Source organism: Phyllobates terribilis, unplaced genomic scaffold, assembly GCF_046119375.1.
Source record: "Phyllobates terribilis strain yellow unplaced genomic scaffold, ASM4611937v1 Scaffold_10__3_contigs__length_209671492, whole genome shotgun sequence".
In the NCBI taxonomy this organism is placed as follows: Eukaryota; Metazoa; Chordata; class Amphibia; order Anura; family Dendrobatidae; genus Phyllobates; species Phyllobates terribilis.
The window spans coordinates 171,399,340-171,419,707 of record NW_027362770.1 but is presented as its reverse complement, the minus strand read 5'-3'; the positions used below and the strand labels follow the sequence as shown (position 1 = coordinate 171,419,707).

The 20,368-nt window shown below is 40.8% G+C and overlaps 1 protein-coding gene across 1 annotated transcript in view; it reads left to right on the top strand.

The window, feature by feature from the left end:
• DENND11 (DENN domain containing 11) overlaps positions 1–20,368 on the top strand; it is a 61,372-nt gene that overhangs the window by 1,454 nt on the left and 39,550 nt on the right. Inside the window, exons 2-5 of the mRNA XM_073650146.1 lie at positions 6,101–6,200; positions 6,524–6,682; positions 18,225–18,378; positions 20,181–20,319. Coding sequence (XP_073506247.1) covers positions 6,101–6,200; positions 6,524–6,682; positions 18,225–18,378; positions 20,181–20,319 — 552 coding nt within the window. The remainder of the gene's footprint in view (positions 1–6,100; positions 6,201–6,523; positions 6,683–18,224; positions 18,379–20,180; positions 20,320–20,368) is intronic.

The window sequence follows — 20,368 nt, the reverse complement described above, 5'->3', positions numbered from 1 at the left end:
ATATAGCGACTGTGTATAATGAGGATGACGGTATATAGCGACTGTGTATAATGAGGATGACTGTATATAGCGACTGTGTATAATGAGGATGACTGTATATAGCGACTGTGTATAATGAGGATGACTGTATATAGCGACTGTGTATAATGAGGATGACTGTATATAGCGACTGTGTATAATGAGGATGACTGTATATAGCGACTGTGTATAATGAGGATGACTGTATATAGCGACTGTGTATAATGAGGATGACTGTATATAGCGACTGTGTATAATGAGGATGACTGTATATAGCGACTGTGTATAATGAGGATGACTGTATATAGCGACTGTGTATAATGAGGATGACTGTATATAGCGACTGTGTATAATGAGGATGACTGTATATAGCGACTGTGTATAATGAGGATGACTGTATATAGCGACTGTGTATAATGAGGATGACTGTATATAGCGACTGTGTATAATGAGGATGACTGTATATAGCGACTGTGTATAATGAGGATGACTGTATATAGCGACTGTGTATAATGAGGATGACTGTATATAGCGACTGTGTATAATGAGGATGACTGTATATAGCGACTGTGTATAATGAGGATGACTGTATATAGCGACTGTGTATAATGAGGATGACTGTATATAGCGACTGTGTATAATGAGGATGACTGTATATAGCGACTGTGTATAATGAGGATGACTGTATAATAGTGATGACTGTATATAGTGACTGTATATAAGGATTGTATATAGCGACTGTGTATAATGAGGATGACTATATATGGAGGATGACTGTATATAATGAGTATATAAATGGTGATGACTGTGTATAGTGACTGTATGTAAGAATGACTGTATGTAAGGAGGATGACTGTATATAATAAGTGATGCATGTATATAGTGACTATATGATGACCGTATATAAGGAGGATGACTTTATAATGATAGTGATGACTATATAGTGACTATTATAATGACTATAAGGATGAGTATATAATGATGACTGTATATAGTAACTATCTAAGGATCACTGTATATAATGATTGTATATAAGGAGGATGAATGTATATAAGGATGACTGTGTGTATATATATATATATATATATGTGTATATATATAATGATTGTATATAGTGACTGTATATATATGTATAATGGTTGTATATAGTGACTATATATGGAGGATGACTGTATATAGTGACTAAATAAGGAGGACGATTATATAGTGACTATATAAGGGAGATGACTGTATATAGTGATTAAATACAGTCATCTTTATATAAAATAATAGTGATGGGTGTATATAGTGACAGTATATAAGGAGGATGATGAATGTATTTAAGAATAATGACTATATATTGATGATTATATATCAGCTGCATATTATAATGATGTCTGTGTATTGTGCATATATTTACTCTATATTATGACTGTATATTTCAGTGATGTCTGTATGTCCTTATCACTGTGTACAGTGGCTATTAGGGTATGTGCACACGGTGCGTTTTTGCTTCGGCAAATCCGTGTGGAATTGACCCCAAAAACGTCTTGCAAACCTTATCCCTGCATTTTCTATGGGATTTTGGAAGATCTGTGCACAATGATCAGGAATTTTCCGGACCGGATTTCATGTGCGTTTAAATAAAGAAGCCGCCTGCGCATTCTGTGTGCGGATTTGTCTGCGTTTTCCTATACAATGCATTGAAAAGACTGCATGGCAAATCCGCAGACAAAAACACATGTAAATGCAAAAAAAAAAAAAACGCATCAAAAACGCGCAGAATTTCCGCAGCGCAACCCCCATCCGATCACACATTGGGCTGCAGGCGGTCAGTACCGGTACAGATATCGGTACATACATGGACCCCCGCTTGTTGATTAAATTACCCATCGGACCCCGCGTAATTTGCCGCCTATGACTGGCGCTAAGGGACACATTTGTGTAAACGCCTTTAGGCTCCAGCAATCATGGCGACGTCGCATCTAATGGTTTCCGATGCAGTCGCAGGCTCCAGAGATCGCTCGGTGCCACTGCTATGTGGTGATGTGTCACAGCGGCAAACAGTGCGGCCTGTGTCGTGGCCCCAACCTAATAAGGGCCCCATTCGCTTCCATGGCAACCCCAAAATGGCTGCCTAGTACAGTTGGGTGCACGATCCCTGAGACTGGAGTTACTATTTTATGTGAACCCCTAAATGTTTACACACACAATGGTATAAAAAAATGACGCCTCTAACTTGATTTCTTATTTTTTTTTAACAAAATTGGGAATTCCTTGTTTTATTATTGTTGTGGGATATTATGTAGTAACATGGAGGTCACGTGGGACGTATCATAGAAAAATAATGTCAAGATGAAAAAAGAAGAAAACAATGTATAATTGATATCGAAAGCCAAATATATCAGAAAAAAACGCGGATAAAGAGGCAAAAAAACGTCCACAACAAAATGGCTCTCTGTTGCTCATAGCAACCAATCACAGGGCAACTTTCATGTCTTATAGTGCTCTGGTAAAATGAAAGCTGCGCTGTGATTGGTTGCTATGGGTAACAGAAGCAGTTTAATAAATTTAGCCCCAGTGAATTGTTTCTGTATTAGGCCGAGGTCACAAATAATGGAAAATTGAGACGTTACTGTTATTGTACAGTGAAAACAACCCAGCAGTACGATGCTCCAGACCAGGGCGATCACGCCGATGCCACACTTCACTTCTTTTTTTTTTAATTAAAAAACCCCAAAACATATGTGTTTATGGATCTCAGAAAATGGCGACAAAAGGTTCTGATTTTTTTTCAACAGTTGAAACACATATGTGCCTCAGTAGCTGAAAAGAATCCGAACTTTCAAGAGACCAAAATAAATTATTTTTTATTTATTTTTACATTTTTCCCATTGATTCAGCTGTGAGTTTTTTTGTGTGAGGTGATCTTTTTATTGGTATCAATTCAAGGGAAAATACAATGTTTTGTTCACTGTCTATTGCATAGTCGGTTGGAAGTGCAGTGACGAAATACTTTCATATTTTATTCACTTATCTTGTGGCATTTTTCTGTACTGCCTGGGTGAAATATTTTACTTTTTGACTGTATCTATTAGTACAGACCAAAAGTTTGTACACACCTTCTCATTTAAAGATTTTTCTGTATTTTCATGACTATGAAAATTGTACATTCACACTGAAGGCATCAAAACTATGAATTAACAAGAGAATGCCAAGAGTGTGCAAAGCAGTCATCAAAGCAAAAGGTGGCTACTTTGAAGAACCTAGAATATAAGACATATTTTCAGTTGTTTCACACTTTTTTGTTAAGTATATAATTCCACATGTGTTAATTCATAGTTTTGATGCCTTCAGTGTGAATGTACAATTTTCAAAGTCATGAAAATACAGAAAAATCTTTAAATGAGAAGGTGTGTCCAAACTTTTGGTCTGTACTGTATATCTATATCTATCTCAGGACAAAGATGGTGGCTGCTACGCAGGCCTTCATGGCAACTCGATTGCGGGGTAACAATTGGCACTTAAAAATGCGCCACTCTAGGCTCGGGGCGCTAAAATGCCGCTATTAGATTGACAGCGATATTTATTTAAGGGGTTAAACAGCAGCGATCGGATGCTGCCTCCTGTATTACACTGCTCCTGAGCCAGTGTTATACTGATGTCGGGAAGGGCTTACAGATTCCCGGGATTACACATACCTGGCTGCTTTCTACCAGAAACAGCGCCACGCTTGTCTGTGGTTGGTATTGCAGCTCGGCTCCTTTGACGTGAATGGGGCAGAGTTATGATAGCAAACACAACCTGTGGACGGGGGGGGCGCTGTTGGAATGCAGCCATGTCTTTTTTTTTAATCCTGTTGTAACCCTGCCTCTGCTGATAAGGAAACTGCTGAAAACTCTTCTGAAAGGACAGGAAGTCTGAGTCTAAAAGCCCCAGTGACTGGGGGAAAATTGCAAGATTATTATTTTATTTTGTTCAATACGGATTGTGATATGGAAAGAAAATTGGCAATTTTGTTTTTAAATACGTGTAACGCCAAAATCTGATGTAAAGAATTGGTAATTTTCTGAGGACACATTCCCTTTAATGACTTCTCCAAGGAAAAGCTCTGAATAGGGAACTGGGAAATCCGTAATTGACAGCTGTGTCCTGCCACGGAGGACGGGTATCTGCCTGGGTGTGCCAGCCACGTGGCCCTATTGTCACCCGCCGTCCTCTGACTCCTGCTTTACCTGCGTCTGTGTCATCTTCTCTGGCACCTGTTCCTGGTGGAGTAGCGGGGGAAGGGATCTCCTCCGGGCAGGAGGCTGCCGTCCCTTCATTGTTCCGTTTGCCACCTCTAGGATTATCCGGACTCCTTACTTACTGCCGTACAGGTTCTACAGCCCGGATGAGAAATATATCTATGTATATAGATATAAATATATATCTCGAAAGTAAAATTAAAAAAAAAAAAATATATATATATATATATATATATATATATATATATTATAATTATAACAAAAAAGAACATGTACCGTATATTATAAAATAAATATATAATATAATGTATCACAATAAATAATATATACCGTATATAATAACAAATTAAAAAAATATATAATAAAGTAAAAAAGAACATAATAGAATATATTTAATAAAAACAAGAATATATTAAAATAAAAAACATGCATAATAAATTATATAGGTAATAAAAAATGTATATATATTAAAAAAAAATGCGCACACACACACTTGTGTACATATATTTTTTATTTTTTTATATACAGTGAAGGCAATAAGTATTCGATCCCTTGCTGTTTTTGTAAGTTTGCCCACTGACAAAGACATGAACAGTCTATAATTTTAAGGGTAGGTTAATTTTAACATTGAGAGATAGAATATCCAGAAAAAAATCAAGAAAATCACATTGTATAAATTAGATAAATTTATTTGCATTTTGCAGTGAGAAATAAGTATTTGATCCCCTACAAACCTTTGAGTTCTGGCTCCTACAGATCAGTTAGACGCTCCTAATCAACTCGTTACCTGCATTACAGACAGCTGTCTTACATAGTCACCTGTATAAGACTCCTGTCCACAGACTCAATTAATCAGTCAAACTCTAACCTCTACAACATGGGCAAGACCAAAGACATCGATCTGGGGCACCATGCAAAATCTCACCTTGTGGGGTATCCTTGATCACGAGGAAGGTGAGAGGTCAGCCTATAAGTATACGGTGGGAGTACACACACGTGTACATATATATTTTTTTATTTATAGATTTTATAGTTGGGGGCTGACCAATGAGCCATTATGCCATTTTTGTATGTCAGTCGTTTGTCTGCTGTATTTTAGTAATTTAGTACCAATTCAGTAGCAATTTTTTTTTTTATTAGAAGTCCACCTTATGCCGTCCCTCAGTTATTCCTCCTGGAAATGTTATGAATATATTGACAAAGGAAAATATTAACTCTTCAGTTCTCAGAGATGTTTGTCTGCACTCTAAAAGTGTTGTCACATTGGAAGTTAGGGTGTACATATTCTTCTATGTGTATATTTATATATTTTTTTTTATTTTAGCTGGAGCTGTGTAATTTCCTCGTTCGCGCCCGCTGACCGGCCGCTGAGTAACTGACTATCGTTTCATCACTCTTCCTCTTTTCGTCTGTGTCGTGGTTTTACTTATATTTTGTATCCAGTAAAAGTTCTCGTTTTCTTCTTGGTTTTATCCTCTTTCTGTGAATTTTGCTCTTCAGCCATTACTTTCCAGTAATCACATTATTCGCAAGTATCTGATTCTCTAGAGAAAGCTGGGTGATGAGATCAGAGGGACATTACTGATCCTGAGTTACATCCTGTATTATACTCCAGAGCTGCACTCACTATTCTGCTGGTGCAGTCACTGTGTACATACATTACATTACTGATCCTGAGTTACCTCCTGTATTATACTCCAGAGCTGCACTCACTATTCTGCTGGTGCAGTCAATGTGCACATACATTACTGATCCTGTATTGTACTTCAGAGCTGAAATCTGACATTTTCTGGTTTTCTTGGTTGCATACTATTCCATCTCTTCATACCTGGGCTGATGATGACGTTTCTCTGCAGGGAACATGGTGGAGTGGTGTTTGCCCCAAGACATCGACCTGGAAGGAGTGGAATTTAAATCGATGGCGAGCGGGTCACACCGGGTGCAGTCAGATTTCATGTAAGTAGCCGGATAGTGACTGCGCGGTGCCTCTTGGGGGCTTTATTACGTATAATGTCACATTATCCCAGGTATACAGCCGCTTTCTCTGCTGTCACTTTCTCCTTTTCTTCGGTTGATGGTTTCAATCATTGTGGAAAATCGTAAAATATTTATTTCCAAAAAATGGAAATATTTGCCTGGATTCCTCCGTTGGCGCCCGGATATTATTTGCATGCGCTCGCGGGTCTTTATTATATATATAAAAAAAAATTCTGAACTTCAAAATAATAAAAACCAGGCGCCAAAGTGACCTGTTCTGTTCTTTCCCGACTTCTTCCCAGTTACTTTCGTAAAGGCGGCTTCTTTGGCCTGGCGTGTTTCGCCAACATGCCGGTGGAGAGCGAGCTGGAGAGAGGGGCGCGGATGAAGTCTGTGGGAATCCTGTCACCGTCTTACACCCTGCTCTACCGCTACATGCACTTTCTGGAGAACCAGGTCCGGTAAGTTACACTGAGGAATCCCATACATACAGGTGCATCTCACTAAATTAGAATATCATCAAAAAGTTAATTTATTTCAGTTCTTCATTACAAAAAGTGAAATTCATATATTATATAGAGTCATTACACACAGAGTGATCTATTTCACATGTTTATTTCTGTTAATGTCGATGATTATGGCTTATAGCCAATTAAAACACAACAGTCATTATGTCAGTAAATTAGAATAATTAACAAAAAACACCTGCGAAGGCTTCCTAAGCATTTTGAAAGGTCCTTTAGTCTGTTTCGGTAGGCTCCACAATCATGGGGAAGTCTGCTGACTTGACAGATGTCCAGAAGGCAGTCACTGACAAACTCCACAAGGTCCCAGAGTCTGGAGGAAGAGTGGAGAGGCCACAATCCGAGCTTCTTGAGGTCTAGTGAGAAGTTTCCACAATCAGTGATGGTTTGGGGAGCCATGTCATCTGCTGGTGTAGGTCCACTGTTATTTATCAAGACCAAAGTCAGCGCTGCCGTCTACCAGGACATTTTAGTGCCCTTCATGCTTCCCTCTGCCGACAAGCTTTTTGGAGATGGAAATGTCATTCTCCAGCAGGACTTGGCACCTGTCCACACTGCCAAAAGTGCCAATACCTGGTTTACACAACCGTATCACTGTGCTTGATTGGCAGGAAACTCGCCTGACCTTAACCCCATAGAGAATCTATTATAGAGAATCTTTGGGGTATTGTCAAGAGGAAGATGAGAGACCCCAGACCCAACAATGCAGACGAGCTGAAGGCTGCTATCAAAGCCACCTGGGCTTCCAGAACACCTCAGCAGTGCCACAGGCTGATCGCCTCCATGCCACATTGCCGCATTGATGCAGTAATTGATGCAAAAGGAGCCCGACCAAGTATTGAGGGCATTTACTGAACAGACATTTCAGTAGGCCAACATTTCGGATTTGAAAAACATTTTTCAAGCTGTTGTTATAAAGTATTCTAATTTCCTGAGATAATGACTGTTGTGTTTTCATTGGCTGTAAGCCATAATCATCAACATTAACAGAACTAAACACCTGAAATAGATCCCTCTGTGTGTAATGACTCTGTATAATAGATCCCTCTGTGTGTAATGACTCTGTATAATAGATCCCTCTGTGTGTAATGACTCTATATAATAGATCCCTCTGTGTGTAATGACTCTATATAATAGATCCCTCTGTGTGTAATGACTCTATATAATAGATCCCTCTGTGTGTAATGACTCTATATAATAGATCCCTCTGTGTGTAATGACTCTAAATAATAGATCCCTCTGTGTGTAATGACTCTGTATAATAGATCCCTCTGTGTGTAACGACTTTGTATAATAGATCCCTCTGTGTGTAACGACTCTGTATAATAGATCCCTCTGTGTGTAACGACTCTATATAATAGATCCCTCTGTGTGTAACGACTCTATATAATAGATCCCTCTGTGTGTAACGACTCTATATAATAGATCCCTCTGTGTGTAATGACTCTATATAATAGATCACTCTGTGTGTAACGACTATATAATAGATCACTCTGTGTGTAATGACTCTATATAATAGATCCCTCTGTGTGTAATGACTCTATATAATAGATCTCTCTGTGTGTAATGACTATATAATAGATCCCTCTGTGTGTAATGACTCTATATAATAGATCCCTCTGTGTGTAATGACTCTATATAATAGATCCCTCTGTGTGTAATGACTCTATATAATATAGGAGTTTCACTTTTTGTATTGAAGAACTGAAATAAATTAACTTTTTGATGATATTCTAATTTAGTGAGATGCACCTGTATTACCAGACTGCTGCACTTTATGGGTGCAGTGGGGCCCCTAGGAGCCACATGTGTGTTCTTGTTCATTTTTATAGCTATTGCTCTGACACTGGTACCATAAAGATGCTGGATTAAAGACCTTTTTCTATGTAAATTTTTTATTTCTTTTTGTTTTTTTATATATATATTTTATTTCGTTAGATTTTTATTTTTTATTTTTATTTTTTTTGAACAATCATTTTTATTAAAGGTTTTAACATTTGGATAAAGCATGAGTACAAAGATTTCACATCAAAGCTTTACATGAATACTCAAAGATAGAAAATCCCCCCCCTACCCTTCTACCCTCCCAAAATGCAGCAGTTTATGTAATGTATAACTCCCTTCATACCTGAAATAAAACTCATCTAACCAAGCAACTCTGTTTCGTTTTAATTTTTGTTGGCCCTCCTGTCCATATTACATGGTTACAAGTGTCCCAGAACCACCTGACTAGACCTTCAAGATCCCCAAAGTGCCTTGAATGTGGTTTAATAAGTACCACTCGGAATGAGCAAATGGCTGAACCACCCCCACGATTTCTTCTTGTGAGCATTTCCTTTCTAGGAATTGTCTCCACTTTTCAAAGAATTTCCCGGTCAGTTTGGTCTTATGCCTTTCTGCCTCCAATTTTTCTAAAAGCATCAGCTGTTTCAGGTTGGACACCACTTCCTTCACAGATGGAGCCTTCTCCGATATCCAATTTTGTAGAATGCATTTTTTTTTTTGCCAAGATCATAATACTGTGTATTAGGGTGTGTCTGCGTCCCCGTTGACCTATATCCTCCCCTTCAAACCCTTCTCCTCTGTAATGAAAAATCCAGAAGTATGGATCTAATGCCCAATTTCCCCCCCAGATCCTCTTAACCAGACTCCTGATACTCTTCCAAAAAATTTGAATTGTTTTACATTTCCATAACCCGTGAAACATGTCAGTATTATCTTCTTGACATTTCGGGCAGGGCCTCCGTCGAATCCCCTCGAATCGGGACATTGAACCCATAAATGGCTCTATGAATAATCCTAAATTGGGCATCTCTCCATGCCTCATTAATCAGGTTTTTTTTCATTGTTGCCCATCCTTGTAGGATCTTATCAGCTATGTCCGGGTCATTAAGCTGTTTCGCCCAACCCTTGAAAATTGTTTGCTCGCCTGTCGGGGATAGAGTTTCTCTCAACGCGCCGTAGATTCTTGATACATTCAGAGCATACAGATCACCCTCTAGTAATTTGTCTATAACATCTAATATATATAATTGTCTTATCCCGTCTGTCTGTCTGTCCAGGAAATCCCATGTCGCTGATTGGTCAGGCCGCGGCCAATCAGCGATGCGGGATTTTAGAACAAGATGGCGGCCGTTAGCGGCTCACACGCTCACCCTCACACCCTCAGACGCTCACGCTCTGATGCTCTGACGCCCACCCGCTCCCTTCTCAGTCATCCATCTCTTTCCTGTCACATGCATGATATCTTTCATCCGTCTCAGCCCTTTTTCCTTCCATTCCTTAAAGAGTTTATTTTCCTTTCCCAGTTTAAAATTCGGATATGCCCAAGGTTCCAAGTATTTAGACACTTTCCACGAAAGCCCCATCTTTTTCCGTACCGCTTTCCAAGTTAACAGCGTGTCGCGACATATTATGGAGTTTCTAATTTTTGGGCTAATACATGACATAGGGGAATGTAGCAGCGAGGCCAGGGCCCAAGGACTACAAAATTCGCCCTCTAGTTTAATATCCGAATGTCTCTCTGATCCCCTAAGCCAATCTATTACTTATGCTCTGACATTAGGAGTGTTTAGTCCTCCCCGCTCAGGAGTTTGCATTAGAGTGTTCAAACTAATCCTAACTTTTTTTCCCTTCCACAAGAAAGATGTGAATGCTTAATGTAATCTACGAATATCTTTGCGTTTAAGCAGTAAAGGAATTGTCTGTAAGAGGTATAGCAATCTTGGAAAGCACATCATTTTAATTAAGTGATTTCTTGCTAACAAGGGTACTGGCAGACCACTCCAGCCCTGCAATTGCTTCTCCATTTTGGATATTAGAGGCGAATAGTTTAGGTTGTATACTGTATCTGCGGTGCGGCCCAGATGAACCCCCTAGATATTTAATAGATGTTTTCGCTATTGGGATCCCACACATGTCGGTTCGCCTCTCCTTTTTCCCTTCATCATTAAGTAGTAGAATTTCGCATTTCTTTTTATTAATTTTAAAACCTGCAAAATCTCCTAATTTCTCTATCAAAGATAGCGTATTCCCTAGATCTTTTCTTGGATCTTTCATGAATAAGATAATATCGTCGGCAAACAGTGCCGACTTTATCTACCTACCCCCTATCGGTATGCCTTCAAAACTGTCCCCACCATTTAGAACTCTCGATAGCGGTTCTATAGCCAGGTTGAATAGCAGAGGCGATAGCGGGCATCCCTGACGCGTTCCTTTCTTCAGAGGGAAGATGGCCGATAGAAACCCCGGTGTATATATTCTCGCCTGGGGGTTGGAGTAGAGACCCTGAATGAAGGTGCGCATTGCACCTCTCAAACCTATTCCATCCAGTACCTGTTCCAGCCATGGCCACTGTATGTTGTCAAATGCTTTTTCAGCATCTAGTGTGACCATGGCTGGAAGACCCCCTATCTGTCCCCCTCTCACCACATCCATAATCAACATGGCCTTCCTAATATTCGTTACGGCGGACTGTCCCTTCACGAAGCCGACTTGGTGGGGTGTAATTATTCTAGGCAAAACCACTGCTAGCCGATCAACCATGATCTTTGACAGCACTTTTAGGTCTTGGTTAATAAGCGATATCGGTCGGTAATTGGAGGGATCACCTAAGTCTTTGGCATTTTTTGGCAGTAATTTGATGTAGGCCAAATTGGCATACTAAGGTAACGCCTCTCCTGCCACTATTGCATTAAACCAAGCCGTCAGCACCGGCGATACTTGTTCTCCTAGGGCCTTATAAAATTCTCCTACAAAACCGGTCAGATCCCGGGGCCTTGCCATTTCTCAATTCCCGTCTTAACCTCTTCCACCGAGATCTCTGCATTCAAAAGCTCTAGTTCCTGTTCAGTAAAACTTTGCATGTGAGTCTTCTTTAACCATTCCCCTCCCCCTTTCTCTTGTTTTGTATCATGTAGATTTCTATAGTAATCGCCCAGAATCTTGCTTATCTCCCCAGGATCCGAGGTGGTGCCTCCTGTTCTCTTATTCAGGCTAGGGATTAATGTCAGGGGTCTACGTCCCCTTGCCAGATTAGCTAGCATTTTCCCTGCCTTGCCACCGAACCTATTTAGATCTTGCCTCTTGTTGTGCTCGTGTCATTTGTTCTTTTCTCTCCGCCCGAAGCTCAAACTCTTTTTTTTTGCTGTTATCCATCTCTCTTTTGTCAGGGTGGAGTGGTCCGCAAAAATGCTCTGTATGCTTCCCTCAAAAGTCCGCTGGTCTTAGTATATTGCTCAGTTGTTCTTCTTTTGAACGTGGACGCATATCCCACTAGGCGCCCTCTCAGAACTGCTTTAGCTGTTTCCCAGTATAGTTGGACATCTAATTCATGTTCTCTGTTAGTTTCTGCAAACTCCACCCACCATTCCTTCAGTATCCTGTGAAAATTCTCCTCTCTAAGTAAAAACGTCAGAAACCGCCACAAGATGTCTGTCCCTCTTTGACATCTATCCTGTATCTTAACGCTGATTGGACTGTTGTCAGATATCACAAGGTCTTCAATCACACTTTCATATGCTCTAGCAATCAGGGGGTCAGTCAACCAGATTTGGTCGATACGCGACCAACTATCATGTGGATGTGAGTAGTGGGTAAATTCCCGCTCACTTGGATGTTGTAACCTCCATACGTCTTTTAGACCCGAACCCTCCCATGGCATGTCCTTATGTCCTTCATTCTCCCCTATCATTAAAGTCTTTCCTGGTTTTTGTTTCCTGTCTTCCCTGTGGTTAGGAACCCCATTAAAGTCCCCTCCGACTATTATGTGTGTTTCATTATCTTTAGCAATGTTTGTTTCTAATTGTCTAAAAAATTCCTCTTGTTTTGTGTTAGGTGCATATGCATTATGTATGCTCAGAGTACCCGATGGCCCTGTTATCACTAAGTGTTGCCACCTTCCCTCCGAGTCATCTTCTTGTAGAATAAGAGAGTGATTAAAGTGTTTGCTCATAAGTATCAATGTGCCGACTTTCCTCCCTTGTGCCGGAGATCCATATATCGGGCCCACCCATGTTTTCTGCATCCTGAAAAAGTCTTCTCTCCCCAAGTGTGATTCCTGCAGTAAGGCTGTGTCCGTTTTTAGTTTCTTCAAGTGTCTTAGGACCATTGCTCTCTTTCCCGGGGACCTGAATCCTTTAACGTTCCATCTTAACCATCGTCTAATGGTATGTTGGTCTTATCCTGAAAATTCTGGGAGAGTTTTACAAACCTAATGTCTGATCTTTGGATGGTGATAGAGCTGCAATTTATCCCTCCCTCCCCTCCCCCAAATATATCAACAACTTCCCCATAAACATAGCTATAATATTTTACATATCTTTTTGTGACTTCCATCATTCTGGCCACACTATTTGCATCCCATAACCCCTTCATTCTTATTCTTGTGTCTTTCTCTGAGCTCTACCCTTTTCAGCCCCCTCCTCTTCCTCCTCCTCCCAATCTCTTACCTTTTCTTTCTGAAATTAAAAATTTAATACGACCTTTCTCGAGATTTGTCCTGCGAAGAGCAACATACAGTGCTGGCCAAAAGTATTGGCACCCCTGCAATTCTGTCAGATAATACTCAGTTTCTTCCTGAAAATGATTGCAATCACAAATTCTTTGGTATTATTATCTTCATTTAATTTGTCTTCAATGAAAAAACACAAAAAGAATTGTCCTAAAGCCAAATTGGATACAATTCCACACCAAATCTAAAAAGGGGTGGACAAAAGTATTGGCACTGTTTGAAAAATCATGTGATGCTTCTCTAATTCGTGTAATTAACAGCACCTGTAACTTACCTGTGGTACCTAACAGGTGTTGGCAATAACTAAATCACACTTGCAGCCAGTTAACATGGATTAAAGTTGACTCAACCTCTGTCCTGTGTCCTTGTGTGTACCACATTGAGCATGGAGAAAAGAAAGAAGACCAAAGAACTGTCTGAGGACTAGAGAAACCAAATTGTGAGGAAGCATGAGCAATCTCAAGGCTACAAGTCCATCTCCAAAGACCTGAATGTTCCTGTGTCTTCCGTGCGCAGTGTCATCAAGAAGTGTAAAGCCCATGGCACTGTGGCTAACCTCCCTAGATGTGGACGGAAAAGAAAAATTGAAGAGAGATTTCAACGCAAGATTGTGCGGATGGTGGATAAAGAACCTCGACTAACATCCAAACAAGTTCAAGCTGCCCTGCAGTCCGAGGGTACAACAGTGTCAACCCGTACTATCCGTCGGCATCTGAATGAAAAGGGACTGTATGGTAGGATACCCAGGAAGACCCCACTTCTTACCCCGAGACATAAAAAAGCCAGCCTGGAGTTTGCCAAAACTTACCTGAGATAGCCTAAAACGTTTTGGAAGAATGTTCTCTGGTCAGAAGAGACAAAAGTAGAGCTTTTTGGCAAAAAGCATCAACATAGAATGTACAGGAAAATAAAAGGCATTCAAAGAAAAGAACACGGTCCCTATAGTCAAACATGGCGGAGGTGCCCTGATGTTTTGGGGTTGCTTTGCTGCCTCTGGCACTGGACTGCTTGACCGTGTTCATGGCATTATGAAGTCTGAAGACTACCAACAAATTTTGCAGCATAATGTAGGGCCCAGTGTGAGAAAGCTGGGTCTCCCTCAGAGGTCATGGGTCTTCCAGCAGGACAATGACCCAAAACACACTTCCAAAAGCACTATAAAATGGTTTGAGAGAAAGCACTGGAGACTTCTAAGGTGGCCAGCAATGAGTCCAGACCCGAATCCCATAGAACACCTGTGGAGAGATCTCAAAATGGCAGTTTGGAGAAGGCACCCTTCAAATATCAGGGACCTGGAGCAGTTTGCCAAAGAAGAATGGTCTACAATTCCAGCAGAGCATTGTAAGAAACTCATTGATGGTTACCGGAAGCGGTTTTTCGCAGTTATTTTGGCTAAAGGTTGTGCAACCAAGTATTAGGCTGAGGGTGCCAATACTTTTGTCTGGCCCATTTTTGAAGTTTTGTGTGAAATGATCAATGATTTGATTTTTGCTTCATTCTCTTTTGTGTTTTTTCCTTGCAAGCAAATTAAATGAAGATAATAAGACCAAAGAATTTGTGATTGCAATCATTTTCAGGAAGAAACTGAGTATTATCTGACAGAATTGCAGGGGTGCCAATACTTTTGGCCACCACTGTATCATGTTAAATAATAGTAGAGAAAAAGGGGAGAAGAGAAACACACACACATATATATATATATATATATATATATATATATATTGTCCACATCTCTTCCTGCTTTTGAAGCTTAGTGAACACGTAGCAATTTCTTTATCTTTCCAGAGTCTTTTTCAGGGACCTTTATTTGATATCTTGCGAACTTTGACTGGTGATCTTTGTTCCCCAGGCCTGTCTCCGTCTGCACCTCTCTCGGCCTGTGATCTGTTCCTTGACTCTCTTGGGCTGACGTCATTCCCTCTTCTCGGTGTTTCCCCGGTTTTCACTCTCTCCGATAGGTATAATCTTTCTGCTTCTATGTGCTCCTTGTACAACTTGAAGGTACCATCTGGACCCTTCATCTTCAGAGTAGCGGGATATAGAAGTTGAAAAGGTATCTTTTTATGGTATAGGGCCGTGCACACCTTGCTAAATGCCTTCCTCTTCTTCGTCACCTCTGCCGAGTAGTCTCCAAAGACCAAAATCTTGTGTCCATTGATTTGTAGTGTGCGGCGCCTTTCTCTGAATGCTCTTAGAATCTCTTCCTTGTGCTTATAATCCAGGTACTTGGCAATGGCCTGTCTGGGTCTTGGATGTGATACTTGTTTCTTATCAGAGTTGATATTGCCTCTTATTCCCTCTTGATCTCTCAGGGGGCCCACACGGTGTGCTCTCTCTACTCGACAGTTATGTTTGATACCTAGTGCCTGGGGTAGCTCAACCTCAAAAATGTTGTTTAGCTGCCATGCCGTTACTGATTCTTGGTGGCCCTCAATTCTTAAATTGCTCCTCCTGGAGCGGTTTTCCAGGTCATCCAGCTTAGTTCTGAGTGTGTCTGTTAGGTTAGTCGGGGCCCTTATTTGATTTGACCTGGACGTTATTACCTCCTCTGAGTCTTCTATTCGCTGTTCAGCCTCTTGCATCCTATTGTCCTGCATCTCAAATCTTGCCTCCATCTTAGACTGGGAGGCTTGTATTGCTGAGGTTATGACCTGTTTAATGTCCTGTGATATACGTGATGCGACTTCGCTGTCTGTCTCTCCCCCTTTCTGCTGTGCTCCTCTCTGTTCTCCAGCAGCATCTCTCCTAGGGGGTCTTCTCCACCAGCACCATAACACTTTCCTGATGGAGGGATTCATCTCCACGGTTCCCTGGGCCATCTCCAGTCTCCGCACTCCGCAGCAAGTACCTGTCCATGCCGGTCACTCCCCCCTCTGCTCCTGTGGGTATTCTGGACCTCGGGCAGGCTCGGCGGCTCTGGAATAGTCGCTTTAATGGCAGGGTTTGTGGGAGCTGATTTCCTACCCCACTGCAGCAGCCAGGGCAGGAACAGGAAGTCCTTTTATTTTTTATTTAATTTACATTTTATTACTTTTTGTTGCCTTTTTTTTTCCCTTTTTGTTTTCTTCATTTTATTTAGTTTAATATCTTTATTTTTTTTTCCGTTTTATATTTTAATATTTGATTTTATATTTTATTTTGCTTTTTTTAATCTAATTACATTTTTAGTTTCTTATTTTTCCTTTTGGCTTTGATCTACCGTATTTTTTGGACTATAAGACGCACCGGACCATAAGACGCACCTAGGTCTTAAAGGAGGAAAGTAGGAAAAAAAAAATCTAAGCAAAAAATGTGGTCATGATGCCCTGTTATGGGGGAGGGCGTCTGCTGCTGACACTGGTATTGGGGTAATGTCCCCCAATTCTGTTAATATCCTCCATCCTGGTATGTATGGCCCCCCCTACCTGGTATGCATGGCACCCCTTGAGCCCCCCATCCTGGAATGCATGGCACCCTCTGAGCCCCCATCCTGGTTTGTATGGCACCCTCAGAGCCCCCATCCTGGTATGCATGACACCCCCTGAGCCCCCATCACGCAGCCTACAAAAAAAACAAAAACAATCATACTCACCTCCTCTCTCCTCCAGCACTGTCCCGCTCTGCTGCTGACACTCTCACTGCATCCCTGCCATGCACCCTCACACAGTGTGAGACGCTGTGCTGGAATAGTCACTGCTCCCCACGCAGGGACTCTGTGCGTGGGGAGCAGTGACCATTCAGTCTCTTCAATAGCCGGCACACTGTACTGCAGCACAGCTCCTACTGCCGCTCTGTGGTCAGTGTGCCCGCTATTAAAGACCATGGATATTCACTACAACCCATGAGAGTGGGTTGTAGTGAATATTCATGAGCTTTAATAGCGGGCACAATGACCACAGAGCGCAGCAGGAGCCGCGCTGCGGCTCCAGTGTGTCGGCTATTAAGAGAAATGAATATTCATTGCTCTCCACGCCCATGGGCGTGGGGAGCAGGTAATATTCACTTTCTTTAGTAGCGGGCACAGCTAGGCTGCAGCAGGCGGCTGCTGCCGCTCCCCCACACCCACCACCATGCGGCCATACAATAATATAGTATTTGGACTATAAGATGCACCCCCCCCATTTCCTTCAAAATTTTGGAGGAAAAAATTGCATCTTATAGTCCGAAAAATACGGTACTTGCTTTATATAATTTGGATTTTATTATTTTTAAGAGGAGATTTTTATTTTTGTTACTACTTTGGTATTTTTATTTTTTTAGTTTCTTTTGATTTACTTCCTTTATATTTTTATTTTTTTATTTTACTGCTTCGCAGTTCATTTTTCTTTTTTTTTCTTTTGATTTACTCGCTTTATAGTTTGGATTTTATCTTTTTTAAGAAGTTTGTATTTTTTATTGATTTTTTTTATTTTACTACTCTGGTTAATTTTTTTTTTCTTTGGATTTACTTTCTTTTATATTTTTATTTTTTTTATGTTTAAGAAGTTTTTTAGTATTTTTTATTTTACTACTTTAATTTTTTATTGATTTTTACTTTAAAAAAAAAAGTTATTTCTTTTGATTTACTTTATTTTGTTTTCATTTCTTTTGATTGTTTTCTTTACTTTTTTTCCTTTTCTTTTTCTTTTCCTCCCTTTAACACCACAGACAGGTACATAATATCTCCTCTTGGAGACTGTTTCTTGAATTTAGAAGGTCAAACTTCAAACTTGGCTTGTACCCGGCATGTGATATTGATCGAGGCGGCCGATAAATATATAATTTCCGGCTCCAGTTTTAGCCTTTCCGTTCTTTTGCTGGTGACAGGTTTCCAGTCTTCTGCAAACTGGTTTTTGAACAAGTTTTGCCATCAAAGTCGTTAAAGCTTCAACTTCCAAAATCTCCGCTTGCTGTCAGTGAATGAGACTTTTGCCCTCTCGTCTAGAGGGTCCGTTTTCCGAAGCGGTCGCCTGTCTTGTGTTTTACTGGTTTCCATGTCATTCATTGCAGGCATCAGCTGGAGCTCCCCGGCCACTACACCCCTCTGGAGGCCTTTTATGAAGACAAGAAGGGGGTCTTACCTGCTGGCATCAGCCCCCAGTCCTGCCAACCTAGTGCACACTGGCTGTCATCTATACACAAGCACCTGTACCCAGAGATGAAGGTCAGAACCCCCATCCTAATTTTTCTTTTTTTTAACTTTTTCCCCATATATGACTTTGTAAAAAAAAAAAAGTAAGTGCACCCTTATGTTTGAACGCCCTTTTATTTTTTAAGTCCAGGCTTCCATAAATATATATATTTTTTATAGCAGTTGAAGCGCAATTTTTTTCTGCGTGGACAAATTGTTTAACTTTGTCTTCCAGCAGCCACCACTAGAGGGAGCTCTATACATATGGGTGTATACAATTCCCATTGAACTCCATAATAAATCAGCCTTAATGACCCCGTAGATATATCACTTATACCACATTTGGAACACAGTTTTTTTTTTCTCCATCACTTCTGTAATTAGTTTTTAACGCCATGTGTACCCCAAAATGGTACCAATAATAAAAATAAATTATATGCCTGATATATGACTATGACCAAGTCAGGAAGTCCGGTATTGATCTTAGAACACAGTAGTAAAAAAAAAAAAAAAAATTAATAGCTGTGTCCTTAAGGGGATAGCTCAGTGAAGGCAGGGGACGATTCTTTACTCTGAGATTTCATTGGAACCGTTCAGTTTAATGGAGCATGGCGTCATGTGCAGAACAGTGGATTATGAGTGGACGTCTCGGTGATCAACTACACAATGAAGGCTGTTCATGTGTAAGAAAGGTTCATGTGAGTGGTCATCGTGTGATCTGCTATAATTGTACGGTAATGAATGAGGGGTGTGCTATTGGCGTCAGGAGGTACCGGCTGTTGTATATGGCGTCGAGCACACTCCTCATTCTGACCGGTCGGGTACTACTTGCTCTACCCATCTGTGCCGACAGTCACCGACCTGCTGTAAACACCTGATCTCTGCTATGTAACCGTAATACCTTATTCTGTACAAAGAGATCTATCTATCTAGTTTTGATAATTGAGACTGTCTTTTACTCCCTCCCGCTTGACTAAAGCCTCCGTTCCAGCTGCTGAAAAAACAGCTCCAAAGCAGAATGTTGCCTCCACCATGCCTCACTGTTGGGGATGGTGATCTTTTGGTTTTGCACCTTTTGAATTATGGCCAAAAAGTTCAAAGCTGGTCTTCTCAGACATCATACGTAACTCATTTTCCCACCTGCTTTGGTCAGACTTGATGTACATTTTGGCAAAACATAACTGGGCTTGAGTTTTTTACGTTATCAGAAAAGGCTTCTGTCTTGCCACCCTACCTCACAGGCCGGACATAAGAAGAATACAGGAGATTGTTCTCATGTGCAGGACACAAACAGTACTTTCCAGAAATTCCTGCAGCTCCTTTAATGTTGCTGACGGCCTCTTGACAGCCTCCCGGATCAATTTTCTTCCTTTCTTTTCATCAATTTTTGAAGGTCGCCCAGTTCTAGGTAATGTCACTGTTGTGCCAAATTTAAGCCACTTCTTGATGTTCCCCTAATTGCTTAGTACATTTTTTTTGTACCCTACTCCTGGCTGATAATTTTCAACAGTGAGATCCCTTTGCTGTGTTGTCAGCTGTTTAAGGACCATGGATTTTACTGTAAAATGCAGCTATGAAAATGTCAGAAAAATCCTCCTCTGGGTACAATGCTAATCAGAATCACTGTAAATAATGGTGACAGTGTGCTGACTACTATGTAACGTGAGTGTAAATTTGATTGGCTAATTCTGATCACAACAAAAGAGGGTGTCCGAACTTATGCAACCACATTATTTTAGCTTTCTTATGTGTTCCTTCCTGCTCCCCACTCTTCTCTCTATTGGGCAGCACATTTTATGCCTTCACATTCTTACGGTTTGCCGTTTGTCTTGTAGATCACCCACCCTGCAGGCTGTATGTCGCAGTTCATTAAGTTTTTCGGGGAGCAGATCTTTGTCCTCTGGAAGTTTGCCTTACTACGGAAGCGCATCCTGATATTTTCACCGCCTCCTGTCGGCGTCGTCTGCTACAGAGGTAATCTTTACGTTCTTATTAGAACGGTGTTTAAGAACAGCGCCACTTG